This window comes from Stegodyphus dumicola, chromosome 9 (genome assembly GCF_044657685.1).
Source record: "Stegodyphus dumicola isolate Sdum_Otavi_A_Nest chromosome 9, ASM4465768v1".
Lineage (NCBI taxonomy): Eukaryota > Metazoa > Arthropoda > Arachnida > Araneae > Eresidae > Stegodyphus > Stegodyphus dumicola.
The window spans coordinates 164,875,090-164,894,665 of NC_140776.1; the positions used below are offsets into that span (position 1 = coordinate 164,875,090).

Sequence of the window (19,576 nt, forward strand, 5' to 3'; positions counted from 1 at the left end):
CCGATAACAGATTATTAAAGATTTATATTTTTCAAAGGAAATATTTCAGAACTCTGGAATTTTCCACAGAAATCTTCATACAAGTGTTCACAGTATAATCGGAAGTTACACTTCAAACTTCTAAGAATGTTAAGCACAGTGCAATGCAAAGTGCATCTAAAGAGACAGCTAACTCGGATATCTCAGTTCACATGGAACTAAACAACTTGCAACAACAACTAAGAGCAGATGTTCTCTCTTCGGCCTTAAATTCAGCCGGCCGTGAGATATTTCTAGTACTTTCTGCTTCTCCAAATTACTGGAAAGCAATAGGGTGGAATTACGGTTACAGCTAACATAGTGGTCAATTACATTTATTTGTTTTCAATACATATTACGGTGACACAAGGATCAGACCAGAATGTTACGACATTTGGAGACTTTCGACTATTTCCCACCATATTTGGTGACAAGATAATTCACAACTAAAACCATTTTCAGCTTGCCGATATCTCACCTAACTACCAAGATACCCATTTACTCAATGTTAAGTGCAGTTGGCCCTGCTGTCTTACTTTTCTAGCATAGCCTTCTCTTAAAATTTGTTTATCACTGCATTACACAGAAAAATACAGCAATTTTCTTATAATTATTCTAAAATTACCTATCAAGGTACAATTCATATAGTATTTGTGTAACATAATTGAGTAAAGCTGAATTTCTAAGTATAATATATGTATTAAAATACTATGAACAATAAAAAAAAATAATAGCAAAAAGCGACATTATGCATTTTTAATATACTTTTTGTCCCATATGGATATAAAAAGAAAATTTCTGCAATTTTAGCCTAATTTGAAGAAATGGTATGTTGTATTTTAAATTTTATTTCACAATAATGAAAATGTTGCTTCTCTGTTAAGTGTTACAGAAGCAATAAAACATGGATGTTTATGCTCATGATTGGTATTGTCTTGGCAAGACAATATTATTTGGACTGCTGTATTTCGTTGTATTATGGTCTATACTCTTTTAGTGCAAATTAGCATTTATTTCTTTAATTAAAAAAATATTATATTACCATAAACTGCAGTTGAAACCAGGGATACAGAATTAATAGGTATATGACATGACTAGACAAGTCTACTGTTACTTGTGTAAGTCATATGATAATAAACTGGAAACACATTTTCCTTTACAATTCCATTATTGGATGAGGTGAATATAAACAGAAAACATTGCATGTTATCAAGAACTGTACAGAGATCTAATCAAAGCAAGATCTGAACGATTGATTGTAGAGTTTGTTATTAAAATTATCTAGCTACAGACTCTGTGGGAGCAACTGGTTTTCTTTGACTTAGAAAGTATATCATCGTTCTAATATGGACATGAACAGACATTAACAATAAATAAAATGTGATAATGGGTGGATGAAAGTTTAACTAATAATGTGTTTTCTCCAAGAAAGTTAAATTATTTTGCCCATGTACGTATTATTTTTATAATTCAATAAAATAAAAGTATGCTTGTATGAATAGTTTTGTGTTTTTGTACAATATGTGTTTAAATGAACAGTTCCATGGAGTAAAAATTACATAAACATTTAATTAAAAAGGAGTATGATTTATGTGAAAATGACTTATTGTTTATACTAGGCTTTTATACCTGGAACTGATCTTTTATTTTTATGCATAAAAAAACAAAAGGTGGTCTCCATGTTATATTTTTAGACAGTTAATAAAAAATACAGTAAAAATGTAGGATATAAAAAAATTATGAATTGTTATGTTTTCCCTTCACCAGAACCTGTTTAATATACAAGAATAAAAGTGAATATAATAAGTTTTTGCTTTATTTTTGGTATCAAGCGTATGAAATAAATTGTATATGCATCAAACTATTGGTTGTTTTTAGCATTCACAGTTTCATTTTATGCATTTAGATTCAGTCTTCTTTGCTGATTTAGTGCAGTTTTAAGAGTTAATTTTAATTAATCTTTTCCTCACCCTCTCTTAGTCCTTTTATATTTTATTATTATATATTTATTTATCAAATGAAATGCAAATTCTTGTATCTTTTCAGCTTTCCAAAAATTAAAAATCTCTAAAAAGGATTTTCATCTGTTGATTATATTTAGCTTTGGCTTAATTTTCTAAGCTGTGTAGTAAATTAACTATACCTTCGCTAGGGTTTGAATCAGAAATATTCTAGTTATTAGGTGGGTTGTTGAGTCACTAGGATATTTTTGAATACAGGAAACATGAAAAATGAGGGATGCCCTCACCGGGACTCGAACCTGGACTTCTCGAATATACACTAAGTGTGCTAACCATTACACCACGAAGGCATGCAAAAAGGATTGAGAAAATACCTTATATACTCCCCCATTTGAAGGGCAACTGGGGATTAGGGGATCCATTCGCCAAATTCTGGTGGTGAAAAATTATTATCCACCACCTTTTAGTTTGGGCACCACTGTAGAGTGATTAGGATATTTTTGAATGCAGGAAACAGGAAAAATTAGCAATGTCCTTGCCGGGACTCGAACCCGGACATCTCGAATATGTGCTGAGTGTACTAACCATTACACAATGAAGGCATGCAAAAAAGGAATGAGAAAGTACCTTAAGGTGTGCTAATCACTTACGCTGCAAGATCATGCATGGGAGAAATGTGATAAATCTGTACAGTATTCATTAAAAATGAAAATATTTCGTCAGCATCCTCCCCAGTGTAGAAATTGCTATGAGAAGTATATTCATATCAGTATTTGTTATCAGTAGAATACTGGAAAATGTCTATTTTCAAAATTCATATTTATAAAGCATACTTATCACAATTCTGTTTAAATTATTTCAGTTTTGTGAGTTATTGAGCATGTTATTTTGAAAGCTATTTGCAAATATAATTCACAGTTTTGCATCCTCTAAATATCTAAAATATCCCCATGTAGAATTTGTTTTATTAAAGGGTAAAACTGTTAATTAAAATGATTGTTAGAAAAGTTGATTTTCACTGAATGTGAGTATTTAATTAATCTGTTATTATTATTATTACTACTACTGTAATGGGACAAAGAGCTAATAAATGCCAAGAGCTCTCTCATTTCTTAATTCATCTCTGTTAAAGTCTGTTGTAATGGGGAGAATTAGTGTAAACAATATTCTGTATAGATTACTCAGACAACTTTTTTTCACGTATTATTCTAACCATTAGTCATTTATTATAGTGTTTGACAATGAGTAGAGATGGTGAATACATGATGACTGGAAGTGACAAAGGTATTGTTGAAGTGTGGAGAACATTTAATCTTGCCCTTCTTTATGCATTCTCAGCTTGTGACAGCGGAGTTCGTTCTTTGGCTTTATCTCATGATCAGAAGTAAGTTACAAGTGCTTACATATATTTACATTTTATGCTATTATTTATTAATTCAATTTTGTGTTTTCTATTGCTGAATTTGTTTGAAATCTGTCAATTTTTGTCCCTTCAAACTGCTGTAATGGGCAAGATGTTTACAAAATGGCCACAAACTTGAAGCAATTTTGTTCACTGGAAAAGATACAGATATCTTAGTATCTGTGCTAAAACCATAATTTGTTATTTGAGGTATCATGTCATAGCCTCAAAGGACCCAGAATTGGTGTCCACACTGGCAGAGGAACCGTGGGCACCTTTGTTGACTAGGCCATGTATAGATCAACCACAATTGTTAATAACATTCTACAACAGCAGTGATATGGCCAACCATAATTTTTAGTAGCATTCTGTAACAGCAATCCATTCTCTTTTACACATAAAAGTGGTCATCTGGGAAAATGAGATCGTACAATAGCATGTGGTATATGAAGCAGCTTGATGAACCAACCAGCATGTGTGCTCAGAACACAGATTCATATATTGGTTTCTGAGCTTCAAGTATGCATTTGCACACTTGAAGTGTGCATTTGCTTCAAGTGTGCATTTGCTTCAAGTGTCATGTTGTGATCAAATCACAGAACCATGGCTGAGTAGCCAAAATCGCATGCCAGCTCTAAGGGAATTGAGAAATTAGTGGTGCAATTACTACCCTTTTTACAAGATGGCCTTTCTAGTACCAACAGCAAAGGAAACAAAAGTTGAGTAATTATAGTCTTTACTTCCTAGATACTTACTTCTCCTATAGAGCTAAATTAAACTTTAAGCAAAATAAGCTTTGCTTAGGGCATCAAGCAAATGGGGCACCACAAAATGGTCATTAGGAACTCAAGGCACCATAAAAAAATCTCCATTGCCTCACAGAATGATGCTGTTAAACTAGACCAAGAAAGAAGGGTTGGCTGAACTACAGGAATAAATGTATGTAGAAACACCAATATCCTGTAAGTGCTTAGGGCCTGTAACAACCTTAATCCGAACATGTGGTTCTACGTATGACAGTAACCAAATTTTTAAAAATAAGGTAGAGGATTTTATGAAAACTGTTTTAACATTGAGTAAAAATGATCCACAGATATAAAATCTGGCTTATAATATAGTTCTTGTGGAGCAAGAAGTCCCAATTAGTGACATTTCAGTATACTTTTATGTCATAATGATTATCACATAAGGAAAGATTAATATTTTTGATAAAGCCAATAACTAATTCCAATAATGCATCTTATTTTATGTGGTATGAAAGCATTAATCACTTGAATAAATTTTATTTTGCAGTTACTTCTTAAATTTAGTTAGAAAAGTTTAAATTTTCCTCTCCAATTCCTTTTTCATAACATATGTTTTAAACAAAAGTTTTTTTTTAAAGACTGAAAATGTTGAATTATATTAGACTCCTTATTTATATAGAAGCGTACATGTAAAAGTGCATGAATAAGTCATAATGGATATTTATCTAAAAAGTGTAGAATTACATTAGCAATCATGAATGTTTTATACTGCTCTATGAGAATAATAATAATGCAGTTAAATCAAAGTATAATCAATAAATAATGTATTACATAAAAATTTTGTGATGGTGAGATGATATTTTGATTCCACAATAAATTGGCCACCTCTTCCGGCATTAGGAGTGGCCAATGTCAAAAAAAGACAAATTAGTGCCTGCCATTGATATTTTGATTTGGCTGTGTTTAAAAATATGTTGTAGGATAACAAACAACGATAGTGATAGGATTGTAACAATATGCAATATGAAGTAATCTTTGTTCATAGTGTTACAGATAAAAAAACACCAAGATGAAATAAAAGATTACATACATAAAAATTTTAAAATGCAATTTTTAATATATTTTCCCATAAAATGTTTAGGTTCGTAAATTTTTTGTTCTGTGAACAATAACTGTCACTGTGTGCTCAAGCCTTTTTGAAGCTCAGCCTAATACAAGAAAAAAAATTATTACATTTTTAATTTATAAAAATATTTGAATTCTTATGTAATGCTGTTTAATTTTTATTTTTTATATTTAAACAAAAAGTCTGGATTTTTTACAATTTAAATAAAAATTAAAAATAAGGCAAACTGCAGCATTATTAATAATGATCTATTCATAAAATAATGATGAAGTACAAAATTAAAAAATTCAAATCTCTATGTTGCTACACTTGTATACAAAAATTTAGAGTACTTTTGCTGTGTGAAACAAATAACAAATTAAACTCAAACCATTCTTTTATTAAATTTCATTTCATTCTAACATCATTTATTTGCTTTTTAAATTTCAAACAAAATATTCCATTTTAGCATATCAGATGAGATACTGTGGCTTATAATGATATTTCATTCTCATATTGCATTTGTTTCAGTGGGTCTATGAAAGGGAATTAAAGCTTGCTGTATTTGATATGCTGAGTGAAGATATGAGTGAAAAAGGTAGATTTTAAGTCTTGAAACAGAAGGCAAGTTAATTAAAACTGCATTGATGGTTTTCAACAAGTTCAGTTTTCAGTATATTATTGATAACTAACAAGTTTTCTGAATCAGTCCTACAATGATAAAAAATGTGTATATATCAAGAAGTCCACAAACAATAATAGTTTGTTTTACCAATCTATTTTAAAGCCAAAAAAAAAAAAAAAAGGACCTCGAAGACTGCATTTAGTCTATATCCACCAGTTAGCCATTTGTGATTAAGGTGGCAGGTGCAAAATAGTACTTTTGCTGCCATTTGAAATAAAAGCAAGTTTTTCACCTGCTGAAATCTTGGTATTTTAAAAATGAAGAATATAAATTAATGTGGAAAAAAGCCAAATTTGTTAATATAGCACATGCAGTAAAAATATCCTTTTCATACAGTAAATAAGAATAAGTGCACTTCTCCATTTTGTGTTAAACTTTTAATTTTCTTTTTCTTACAGTATGTATTTGAAAGCAACTTATTATGTTTTGACATAAACTATTATATTTTTTCATATAATATTTATAAAAAATAACATAAACTATTATATTTTTTCATATATATAAGTTATTTCATAGCTGTTGTAGCAGAACCAACACATAAATTATACTATTTTCTCTTATTGCTTTTTTATAGATTTCTGCTGGCAGGTTTGGCCAATGGTTCTGTAACAGTTTTTTACATTGATTTTAACCGATGGCACCATGAATTTCAACAACGCTATTAAGTTCTATTGAGTACTTATTTCAGTATTCGTCCCTTAAGTACTGCAGAGACTGTTACCGACACTGCCACACACTTTCTGGTTGCATTGCAGCACCAGAGGAATGTGGTTCATTATCCAAATAGAAACCGGCCATGCAAGGATACAACACTCTTGTTATGTATTTACCTGCAGATAATCGGATGACTTCTAATAACCAGTTATGCAAATCATTGACTGATAACTCTCGGTGATTATCATTTAATGCTTTAGATATTATCGTTAAGTTTCTTTTATGTAATTTTGCACTTTGTTTCTGAGGTGGACTGATGCAGTTATTACACACGAGCTCCGTCACTGTCCCTAGGTACATTTGTAGAGTACTTATGTTGTTGTACAGATATGATAGAACTCTGAACGTCCACAGCGCAGGCCCTCCATCTGTATATATACAATATATAAATAAATAAATATATATATATAAAATACATAAAAAGTCAACATTTTTGACAACTTCTGCCATCTATGAGGTGTTGCGAGATTGCATATTAGTCTGATTTTGTTTCACATAATTCTCACCACAGGGGTGTTCAATTTTATTGATGGCCTATTGTTTACAAGTTAATAAAAGCGATGGTTATGAAGAATATTGTTATTAAACGCTATTATGTTTTGCAATGGTGTTTAAAAAAATCCTATTGTACTTTTCATAGTGAAGCATATGTTGTTAGAATCTTTGTAAAAAGTCTCTATTTGTGTTATTTTGTGTACTTAATGCACCAACATTCGTTACACTCTGTGATACCTCAAGAAACAGATTTCTATTCCATGTATGTTATCTTGCAAAACATTTTAACTTTCTGTATTATAACCGAGTTTTATTGTTTAAAGATTAAAATAATAGAGTAACAAGAGCTAAAGATTAAAACAATACAGTAACTAAATTTTCATTTTTAACCTTTTTTCTGTATAAGTAAATTAATTAGTAATATTCCCAATTTTATTTATTCATGGAAGGAAGTTTGAAATATATTTAAATGTTTGATTGTGTTCTAAATTTAATGACATATGATTATTATGCCACCAAATATAATCTAAAATTGTTAATTGAAACTATTTTAAAAGTGTAATCTAGTCTAGTCTTATGTATATTTTATTAGAGTTAGTTTTCTGTGTGCAGCTAGTTTGATAGAAACTTTCTAATGCTCATCAGGAAATTTTTACCATTGCTGAAACATTGATGAAGTAATTATTTACGCAAATGTGTTGGTAATTTTCTAATTGTATTTCCACACACATGTGGCATAAATGTGGGCATTGGTTAAATTTAAAAACCTAAATTATGTCCTTTCGTAAAATCAAACTGTAATGTGATTTATTTATTTGTTGTGATTTATTTATTTATTTGTCACAGATAAGTGTGGATAAATTTCCCTTCAAACTATTAGTAAATATCTGTTAGATTTGTTGCAATAAAAATTGCTTTCTTTTTTTGAAAAGATATGTAAAACGTTTCCCTGCTCTTTCATTTATGACATACAGTATGCCATTTAATTTTAACTTATTGCACACCCCTGGCTGAGTATTTCTGCCTTGCTCAAAGAGAGATATTAGTTTTTCTTGTCACTAATTCTCCTATCTTTTTCTATATAGCCAGAGATAGTTCTCAAAACAATTTCCATTTGGCTCAAAAATGATTTATTCTCTGTAGAGAGTGCTGTCTATTTGCCCTGTAGCCTATTAGTGTGAATAATTTCTAGTCAATTGCCTAGGGCATTGTGCGGCAAAAAAACTGGCATTGAGCGTCAGTTATATAGAACTTATGTAAATTTTTGTAATTTCTGTTGCATTTCTGAAAGAACGTGATACAACAACTTTTTACGTAATACATAAATTTCAAGCTTTAAAACTTGTAAAAGCTATTGAATTATGTTTTCATAATTTACTTTGAATTTAAATAAATAAAAAAAACTATTACTATAGTTATTTTTTTCTTTCATTTTAATAACATTCAATATTTTTTGTTACTTTCAAGACAACTGAAAGTCAGGGGAGGTAACTGCAGCTGTTGAATTGTAAATTTTTTACTTTTTAGTAAGAATGAAACACTGTGTATATGTTTAGTTTTTAACTTTTATTTTGTGGCATGTGTGATTTTTAATGCAAGACAACAGTATTTTGACAATAATATAGTATTGTTTTTATGCTAAACTTTCATGTTTCAATTTTCAGAATAATTTTAATTTTGGGAATACTTCCTAAAATATTGGTATTATTTTATAAGTTACTTTCACTTAAAAAAATTCTTATTGTCATCTTAATGTGCACAAAATATGTGTGATAGATAAAATATGGAAGTAATAATATTAATTTTATTAAAAATTCTTTTGGCTTTGTCAATGGGTTAGTTGTGTGTAGTATTAACATGGTTGTGTATTTCTTCATATTGTGTTAAGTGTCACTGATAATCTATAGGCATTACATTGTTTTTAAAATGATGCACAATTTTTACGGTATAATGTGCAAGCCCATTATATGCTGTTCTAGTTCCTACTAGGATATGTTTTATCTTAATCTGCAGTCAAGTAGCATTACTACACAATGTAGTATATTCTACGTCAATATTTATTCAGACAGTAGAGAAATTAACATCAATGGCAGAAGCTATATCACATGTGAATTGAAATTATTCGAAAATGTATGTATTGCATTACTGTCGGTTATAAGACTGTTTTTCAGTTCTTATATTTGTTAGTTTAGTCACATTTCAGGCATTCCTTTAATCAAAATAAAACAGTATCTTTTATTTAGTGTGATTTTTTTAAGTTATATATTGTAAACTAGAGAATGTTATTTAACATTGATTTGTAATTTAATTTTTTGTTTTTGTGAGCTTCATTGTACTTATGTGTGTTTTTTAACATTCCCTTACTTCTTGTAGAAATATTTGTATTTTTTAAAATGATAATTCTGATATATTCTTATATACGTGTGTGCAGTTGAGTGGTTGCATATATGTCCTCCTTCACATGAACACTTTATTTTCTTCTTTTGGGTTTTACCATTTGTCAGTCTCACTTCTTAGGTTTCAATGCCCTTTGTTGCCAGCACAAATGGTATGGGGCTTGTCTAACAATCAGGTGAACTGGTTCAATAAAGCTATTGACTTGTATGTGTCTCTTTCTTTTTAATAAGACTTGCTATATTGACTATACTCATAACAAATGAAAGATACAATGAACTTCTGCTATATTGACTATATTCATAACAAATAAAGTAAAAATATGCAATGAACTTCTGCTACACTGACTATATTCATAACAAATAAAAAGATATAATGAACTAATGCTATACTGACTATATTCATAACAAATAAAAAGATGAACTTTTATTTTAAATGCTCATCTTACAGCCAGCTGTGTACAGTATTTGCCCTTTAAGTGACCAGATTGGCTGTGATGCATTGTGCAGGTGCAGTGAATAAAAGAATGCAATGGAATGTCTTAGAAATATATTGCTGCCAACTGTAGCTGGTTCCTAGCAGTGGGAGCCTGTAGCTTATGAATCTAATAAACATCTGTGCAAGTTACATATCACAAAAAAAAGTTAGGGCCTTTCTCACCAATAATTCAATGCCAGTGCTGCCACAACTACGTACTTTCCCAGTCTGTCTTCCTGTGACTTCTTTTTATTCCCCTTTTTGAAAAAAGACATAAAATACACCAGTTTGTGACAATTGAAACTGTTCAAGAGACCATAACAAGGAAACTGTGCAACATTATGCATGAGTTCATGAAGTGGTATCTGTACCATCAATGGAAATGTCACTGAAAGTGGTGTGTGGCTTCACAAGAGGCCTGTTTCAAAGATTATGGAACACTCTGAGTGGCATGGCCTTTTGGAGCATTTAAAAAGCTTCTATTAGCTATATTTTCATAATTATTTATTTTAGTCTTTGTTTTCATAAAATTATATTCATTAAGATATTTGCATTATTAACGAAAGTAAAAAAGCAAAATATTTTAAACTATAATCTAATAATATGCACCAAGTGACCAAAAAATGTCATGACTGGATAAAGGCAGTTACTCAGGTGGCTGCATATATTTGCTCATACAGGTATCTTCAATAAATTGAATTAAATTCAATAATTTGATGCCAGCATCAGTCTGGTTGCTTTCAGAACTAATCATAATTTCAATTCATGTATCATCTCTTAATTATGAGTATACCAAAACAAGTCATCAAAAGGAGAGGTATATAAAATATGAAAAGTGCTTTATTTAAAATTAATCCTCCGGCGTTATATTGGGATTACAAAATATAAACTCATTATGAAAAAAAAAGTTATTTCTAATAACTTACTTATTTGTGGAGATAAATATGAAACAATTAGAAGTTCACTAGTATGCATAGTTAAAAATACTGAAAAGTCTTTCAAAAACAGAGCATTGTTTCATAATGTTGTAAATATTTAGAAAAGTTTTTTAAGTGTTTGAATTTTCTATTTTATCGAAAAGCAAATATATCGATTGCCTTCAATTCATTATCATTCCTTTTTTTTCCCTTCTGAAAATAAATGAAAAAGATTGGATATCAGAAAGAGGAAAAAATATATTTAAGTATAGTATATTTTTAAACCAGTGCTTCTCAGACTACTTGTAGATTTTACCATACAGCTAATAACTAAAAACTTGATTTATCCCTGCAGTAAAATTTTCTCAAATGGCAGGTTTTGAAATATTGTTTCATAATTATTAAGCATTTATAATAAAATATTAATTTTAAAATAATGTAATTGTGTAAGAATCTGTTTAAGAATGAGGATAATAAAGATCTTCAAATTGTATTTGAAAGTTTATTCAAAAATAAAAGTGGGTTACATTAAAATGAATTTTTCTAATCAAAAATTTACTTGTAATCATGGGCTCATTATCTGGTATATTAATGCTATTGATTGAATCATCAGACATGAACACTCATATCAAATTTTATTTTCAACTGCAAAAATATATTACATAAAATATAGAATACTTAAATATACATAAATATATACAAATTAGATTTCCATTGTTCTTAACAAAGTTTGGCGACTCATAATATTCATAAGTATTTTTAAATCATATATTTCAATTTGATTAAATGGTTACACTTTAGATTGTTAAAGAAATTACATAAAATTGATTAATTATGCAATTGTTTTTATGTAATAGTTGAGAATAATTTTCTCATTTATAAGTATAAAATAGCATTATTTACACTTTAAAATGTGCGTATAACTTTCAAATATCAGCATGAAAGTCATGCCAGTCCATTTAAGGAGTAGGATGAAAATTTATATTTACTGACTGTTTTACCCACCCTTTAATAATCTTTTTACTCCCCCCCCCCCCAAAAAAAAGAAAAAAAAAAAACATGCTACAAGATTTTAAAAGTTTGGCTGCACAGTCAGAAAATTTGTTGAATTAGCTCAGTTTCAGTACGTGTCCAACTTTTTTTATGTTGGGAAAATGCACTTATTGAACAACCACAATGCATAATGTAATAAATAATAATAGCTTTAGAACTCTTTTTTGCCACGGGAAAAAATAATAGTTAACACAGGTGACTGAATAAATAAGAAATGTAACGTATTAGGTTCTACAAAACGATAAAGCACAGAAAAAATGTTTAATCCTTACGAAAAGCATAATGCGAGTTATTCTAATACATAACTCTTGGTAGAATGAGTTCTTAAAAGTAAAACATTAAGACACAGGTTTCATAGATATCAAATGATTTATATTTGGGGAATTTACAAATGCAGATTGATAGTGAAACATCAAACAGGAAAAAAAATCTACTAAGTTTTGCCTTTTCTTTTTTAAGTGTGCCTATCAGTGGCAGAATCAATAAAAGAGCTGAACTCTGCTATTTCTACCCAGGCTGGAATTTTAGTGCTTGGATGGCTGCATGGGATTTTTATGGTTTTCTCCTGTAACATGAGAAAGAGCCATGGGGCATTTGCAAAGAGGGCTTTGCTGTCACAAGTGCCATAAGCTGAGTTTTGTTTCTATGCAACTAGACCTCGCTACATCACCGATACTGGTACAATGATTTTGTCTAAATGCTCTAACTGTTCAATTTTATGACAATCTATTGTAAGAACTGATTAATCACTAGGAAACAAGCATGATTTGATCAATTTCGCTGAGTCAGCTGCACATTCGTGCGTGCACAATTTTATCTTCCGTGACTGTCTATGGCTTAAACCCTGTTTTACAGATGTAAATGGAGTTAATGATTTTTGCACCTTAGGATTATGACTGTAATGATGACTATCGTGAGAATGCTTTCTAAAAAGACTTCGTGAAATCACACGTTCCCATAGGCCCATAGGCAGATAGCTTTTCTTGCATTCCTTAATCAGTCGATCAATCAAATAGTCTTGTTGTAAGTGCTTTATGTAAATTGTGAAGTTAATCAAGAAACGCAGAAGAGGTATTTTATTTCATCCCATAGTTGCTCTAGAATGGTCTGTGATACTGAAATCATACATAATTTTGCCGTTGTATTCAGTGGTGCATTTCTCATAACATTGCATAAATTCAAAAATGATGACATAAGCTTGATAAGGGCAAGTAAGGCCTCTCAAGTGTCCACTTTCAGAAAGGCCTCCATATCCTTCTATAATATTTAAAATATATAAAGGTTTAAACAATTTTTTATTATACTTTTTAAAAATATAAAATTAGAAGCAAGAGTAAAATTTTAAATTCCATATTTTAGTTTTGTTAATTTATTACTTTTTTTTAAAAAAAAATTTTCTTTAAAAATTAGATGCTGCCTGTTGTCTAGAGTTATTTTTTGCTACTGATATTGTCTAGTGAAACCTCGATCCATAAAATATTGCTATCTTGTAATTCCAATCTCAGCTGATGAATGAGAATCACATTTGAATTTCAGGATGTCACATGAATGTCATTTGATTATCGCAGGTGGGGTCACATACTTTATTGTTTTAAATTGATAAGCTATTTTATTGCTTTTTTCTTTCTCTCTCTTTTTTTTTTTTTTTATTTATTTATTTATTTATTTATTTATTTATTTTTCGATTTAGTTCATTGAGTTTTATAATAAAATCAGTAAAAATTCGTTAATTTTTTACTTTATCCCCGTTCTTTTCAAAAAGGCAAGACTATGATTTAAAATGTATAAGCTTATATCGTTTTAAATCAGAGTCTTGAGCTTATATCTTATACAGTACATAATAAACTGAAAGATGGAAACAAATATGTAGATAGTTAAAGTGCACTTTTTTAAATAACGTTAAATGAAAAAATAATAAATCTTTAGATTATTTAACCAAATGCCATCCTAATCGGTATAGTAATTAGCGTTGGTGGATGCACTATTGTTGGGCCTGAGCTCAAATCCCGGAAAAAATTTGAAATTTGTCAGCGTCTGCACGTTGGCACTTAAAATACAGGCGAACCAAAGGTCCTCTCGAGTGATTTGGTGTTGCGGAAAGAGGAGTGCAAAGATCCCTGGACCCATCCCCCATTCTCCTTTAAAATTCATCCCTAAGATGCCCAAGGCCATTCAACAATTGACTAAGGCGTACCATCTAACCACCACTCTTGAACAAAGCTCAGATTGCATAAATTTACGACTGTTAGAGAAAAAATTCAATCAGGATGTTGGGGTTTTAATTTTTTAATTTAATATTTAAGAATAGGTTGCTTTTTTTGTACCACCTATTTTTCTCTTGCATACCACCATTTGAGAACCCCTGATATACATAATCATGCAATCCTCACCACGATAAAATTCGTGAACTAGGACTGCAATGATGAAATATTTTAAGTAACTGTTTTCATATCTATCACACTGAGCAGAATTAGAGGAAGAGGAGTGTCTGCAAGAAGTCTTGCATTGCTTCCAGTTCTGTAAATTAGGCCGTGATTATTATTGCATTGGATCAGTGACGAAGACCATACTAGAGTGAGCTGTATCGGGCATTGCTCGTGTAACTGTTATGAGGGAAGCCACATAGAATAGTTATACGATCGAAGGCACAACTTAAATAGTTTTTATTTTGTTTGATGCATCATTAATACTTCTAAATCTGTAAAATGAAAAAAATATCCAGTTATCTCTGCTTTCAGTGTATTCCATAAACTATAATAACTGCATATTAGATGTCCACTGATAAAAGTGTTGTAGCAGAATTATCAACTGATGCATCAAAAATCAACATGGCTTCAAATTTACAGCAGCTTTTCTTTTATAGTCCTGGTTTAATTGTTGTGTGAAGCATTCCACTTCTGTGGCATTATAACTCTCCAAGCTCAAATACACTATAATAAGTAACAGCAATATCATCAACTACATCAAGTTTGTATTTGAAAACACAACCTTAATAGTTCTGTGTTTGTATGATCAAGTGATCATGAAAAATTTTGAGCATAACTTTGAAGGAAGTATTTTCTGTAATGTTTCTCAGTAAATTCAAGCTCATTCCAAAAATACTTAATTTCTCTGTAAAACTGAAATACATCATAATAGTATTTTATGTGTTTTTAGTCTGATAAAAGACGTTCACTATTTGTTTCAAGCTTGTTGTCTTTGATAATAACCTGGATAAATCCTAAAGGTTTCAGTTGTATGTAATTCTTTCCCTCGTGGGCAATAAATGCATTGCAACGAGCTAGCTTCACAATATTTAGTTTTTAACACAGTAGCCCACTATTAGCAGGCATGTCAAGAAAGTTACAAAAATAAACATCTTTGTGGTGGGTGTACTTATTATAAGTGAGATAAACTATAAACTGGCGGTGGTTCAGTCGTCAGAGCAGGGTTATCATAGCCATTTAAGGTGCCGTTGCTAGCCTGGCTGGGACTGTTTGCGATGGCATTTGCTCTCCATGCACTTGTTGGCTTTGTCAATAAACATATCCTCTGGAAAATAAGACATAATTTTTTGAAATAAATCAAATCACAAAATTTAAGGCTATTATAAAAATCATATTTCAAAATACCGTTCTTTAAAGTTCCACATATGCTTTGCATAAAAGAAGAAAAGAAATGGGACAGCTCTATACCTCCCATTCAACTCCTGTCATATGATGACATTTAATTTGCATTCTTCATGTCTCGGAAGCTCGACATAGGATATATATTAGATTTATATATAGCATTTTTCAAACATAGGTATTTTGACACAAAAATCGAACATTTTTGGAAAAGTCAAACTCATTTTTTTTCCATATTTCGATATATTATACCTAAATATTAAATTTTGTAAAACTTGGTGAGAAACGTAAAAATTTATCTCGGTGCAGTTTTTTTCAGTTGCGACAAGGATAATTTTTAGTTTATGGCAACCTGTTTTCCTTTCCTTTTCATTGTGCACAAACGGAAAAAAACGTGCATTTTTCAATCTTTCAAATAATTTTAATAAAGTGCGTAAATCACATTTGTCACTTATACAGAACTCTAATTTTTCGCAGGTATGCCTAGAAATACATCTACTGTAAGGTTAAGGTAAAAATTTTATTAGTTAAAACTTACTAAAAAATACAAATTCTAAAAATAATTCAGAAAATATCTGCGAATTTTATTTGTATTGAACCTACATTTTGAGCTGTGAAAGAAGGAATCAAGTTATAATCTAATTTTAATTAAAAAAATGAGATATTAATAAATATATACTCATTTTAACTAACACCGAGGAACTAAAATTTTGAGTGCTTGTTTTAAAAACTAGCGCGATGTTTACAAAACCTGGCACTTTGGCATAATTTGGGTCTTAGAATCGAAATATGGAAGAAAAAACGTATATCGTTTCAGAAAAAGTCCGATTTTGTGTCAGAATACCTATGTTTGGGTAACATTATATATAAATCTAATATATATCCTAAGTGCGCTTTCAAGTTAAATTTCGCCAATCGGCCCAGTAGAACGAGAGATGTAGACCTTTTTAGCCCAAAGGGGCTTTGTCCCTGAAGGACTATTGTTTTCGTTTTGCGTTGAATCACTGTAAATGTCCGTTTCACTTTTCAAACTGTTGCCACCAAATGTTAGAGTCCTGTCTTATATTTGAAGAAATTAAATAATGAAAAATCTGCATAAATGTATGTCTATTTCTCGCATTGTGATAAAACAACGGTACATAGAGCCATCGAATTTTGAATGACGTAATCCTTCTACGAATATGGGCATGTGGAAGACCAAATTTGAAATTTGGAATTTGTTTTATTATCAATTTCATATTTTGTAAAACTTTAACGAATTTTTGATTAACAAACTCAAGGATTTCAAAGCGAGCAATAGCAATACTCTACGGGGATAAAAAAAACCTATCTCCAGCGCGCGGAACTGTGTATCGGAAATCTTAAAGATATGCTCATTTTAAAATTATTTTGCGACATTGCTATTGAACTGAATTTTATGGTTTAAGTGCAAAGAACGTGATATTTAATAAATAAAGGTAATACACAAAACGTTAAGAAAACGCCCGATTGGATGTAATTTAAAAATCTGAAACCTTTCAGATTTTTTATTTATTTGTTTAATTTTTTCTTTTATTTCTTTATTTTTATTTTTATTTTTATTTTTATTTTTTTTTTTTTTTTTTTTTAATGTATAGCGATAGTAATAACTGATAGCCGAAAAGAACCAAAAATTGAATAAGTTTTACTCATTATAAACGGCCTATGAGTGCACTACACTGTGTGACTTCTTTATTTGTCGGTACCTTTCTTTTTGTATATATCCCTATTTCCAACAACAATAGTACATACAGCTCAAGGAACGTAATAATACTGCCGTGATGACCGTTGACAAGGAGTGCTAGGAAAGCTATGAACCGATCTTGATTATCTCTTAGATTACATGTGTAAGTAATTAAGTACAACAGAATGTTTGCTGCGTGGAGGAAAAGTTAAGGAATTTCTAGTTTTCCCTTGCATCACTTATTACTGCATAAATAAAATTTTTTTAAAAACACACGATTTCCGAAATACTACGAAGCATTTATAGTCACCCTTTTTTCATAGCTTATAAATTATTCGTATGAAATGAGATAGTGCTGTAATATCTTAATGCTGGCATTATAAACTCAGTATTAAACATTCGCAATGTATATGACACGTCCCTTGCTGAAGATTTAAATTTTCTAAGTTTATAAATTGATATTCTTTTTTTAAATCAGTGAGAAGTTTTGAGAGCGGTTGCTTATGCTCACCTCTTGTTAGGAAATAACTGTACAAATCTATTTAGCATAATAAAATTTTTTAAATAAATAAAAATAGCTAAAAATAAGCGTTGAGAGTTTTTAAATCTAGTCTCCCTATCTGTCTTCTAGCGTAATTTTATTGACAAGTTCTAGCAACCCATGAAGAATTATGTACTGGACGATAACTAAGGTTCTTATAACCTTAGGCTTCTGCTTTTAAATAAGCAAGGAGGTAGCTAAAAATTGCTTGTTTCACCTTCGGTTTGATTCCCTGCGGAAAGATCTCGCTATATGAAAGTTTTGTATTTTAATATATGCATAATATTAATAGGGACCACGCTTTCCTAGAAAGAACTAGAAAGTTCTTGCATAAGACAATTCCTTTAAAGCAGATATCATGCAGTGTTATAATTGATTTCCAGTTTTCTTATTGAAAAATAAGTTACTCATTTGAATTACTATTAACGGTTATTTCCTTAAACTATTTTTTCTACCGTTAATTTACCGTGGCAAGTCCACTAAGATATAAAAATCCCAGTAAAGGAGGTGGGGTTTATGTACTTCGTTTACTAAGTACCTTACTAATTTTTTTTTCTCACTGTGCCTCTGAATATATTAATTATTTTAACTAAAGGTAAACATAATCCCTAGGCATTTAAAAATAAGATGTACTTTTACCGAGCACATCTACTAAACATGAACATTCCATATTAATTTAGAAGACAAACAACAAAAATCAGCGTTAAATTTTCACAGGACTAGTTTCGATGGTTTTACTGAACCAGCATCCTCAGCTGCAAAAGCGCAAATGAACGAGATAAGATACCAAAAGATCAACACACCAAAAGGCACACTCTTGTTTTAGGAGATTATAAAAATTCTGTTGTCATTCGCTTCTTTCTATTAATTAGCAATAATCATAAAGTTGCACGTATTTTGCAGAAATTTAACTTTCGGGTCGTTTATTCTTCCATCAATAAAATTCCGAGTTCCATACTCAAGGACACCGTTCCGGATATGAATTCCTGGGGTATTTACAGGATTCCTTGCCAGTGTGACTTAATTTACATTGGCCAAACTAAGAGAGCCTTAAAATTTCGCGTCAAGGAACATGAGGCATATGTTATCAAAAAGGAAAAGGTCTTCTGTTGCCCAACATTGTTGGTTCGAAAATCAACTTTCAATTTTTATGCTGCCAAAATTATTCAAAAAATATCTTTCATTGGTTAACTGGATTTTCTAGAGGCATTTCACATTAAAAAAAAAAAAAAATCTTTCTGTTCTAGTTAACGACCAGTGGCGTAGCTAGGGTGGGGCAAGGGGGGACATCTGTCCCCGGGCGCAGCATCCAAGGGGCGCCAAATTGATGCTAGGAAATTTTTTTAATGAAATATTTTCCATTTCTGGCACACAGGAAGGGGCGCAAATTCTTCATTTGTCCCCGGGCGCTAGAAACTCTAGCTACGCCCCTGTTAACGACCCTAATTCCAATCCATTTTTGCCTTCAGCCTTTAAAGAAATCATGTTTTAGGTCTGGTTTCATCAACAGATGGCGCCAATGGCTTATCTCCTGTCCAGGCTTTATTATCTTATCTAATCATTTTATCATATCTCGTTCATTTTGCAGCTGAGGATGATGGTTCGGTAAAACCATCGAAACTAGTCCTGTGAAAATTTGAAAATATAACGTTGATTTGTATTGTTTGACTTCTAAATTAATATTTGTTCGGCGTGTTATTGTATCTTAATGAACATTCCATTTTAAATAAATGTTTTAGCTTGTCCTGTAGAATCATCGGG

The 19,576-nt window shown here is 30.7% G+C and overlaps 2 protein-coding genes across 5 annotated transcripts in view; one reads left to right on the top strand and one right to left on the bottom strand.

Moving 5' to 3' along the window:
• The window catches only part of rg (A kinase anchor protein rugose), a 258,360-nt gene extending 248,630 nt beyond the window's left edge, over positions 1–9,730 (top strand). For both annotated transcript variants that reach the window (XM_085824292.1, XM_085824293.1), the window contains exons 35-36: positions 3,212–3,363; positions 6,492–9,730. In XM_085824292.1, coding sequence (XP_085680418.1) covers positions 3,212–3,363; positions 6,492–6,582 — 243 coding nt within the window. In that variant the 3' untranslated portion in view covers positions 6,583–9,730. The remainder of the gene's footprint in view (positions 1–3,211; positions 3,364–6,491) is intronic.
• A 1,804-nt stretch (positions 9,731–11,534) lies between these two features.
• The window catches only part of LOC118180641 (sodium- and chloride-dependent glycine transporter 1-like), a 233,809-nt gene continuing 225,767 nt past the window's right edge, over positions 11,535–19,576 (bottom strand). For all 3 annotated transcript variants that reach the window (XM_085824294.1, XM_085824295.1, XM_085824296.1), the window contains exon 15: positions 11,535–15,498. In XM_085824294.1, coding sequence (XP_085680420.1) covers positions 15,346–15,498 — 153 coding nt within the window. In that variant the 3' untranslated portion in view covers positions 11,535–15,345. The remainder of the gene's footprint in view (positions 15,499–19,576) is intronic.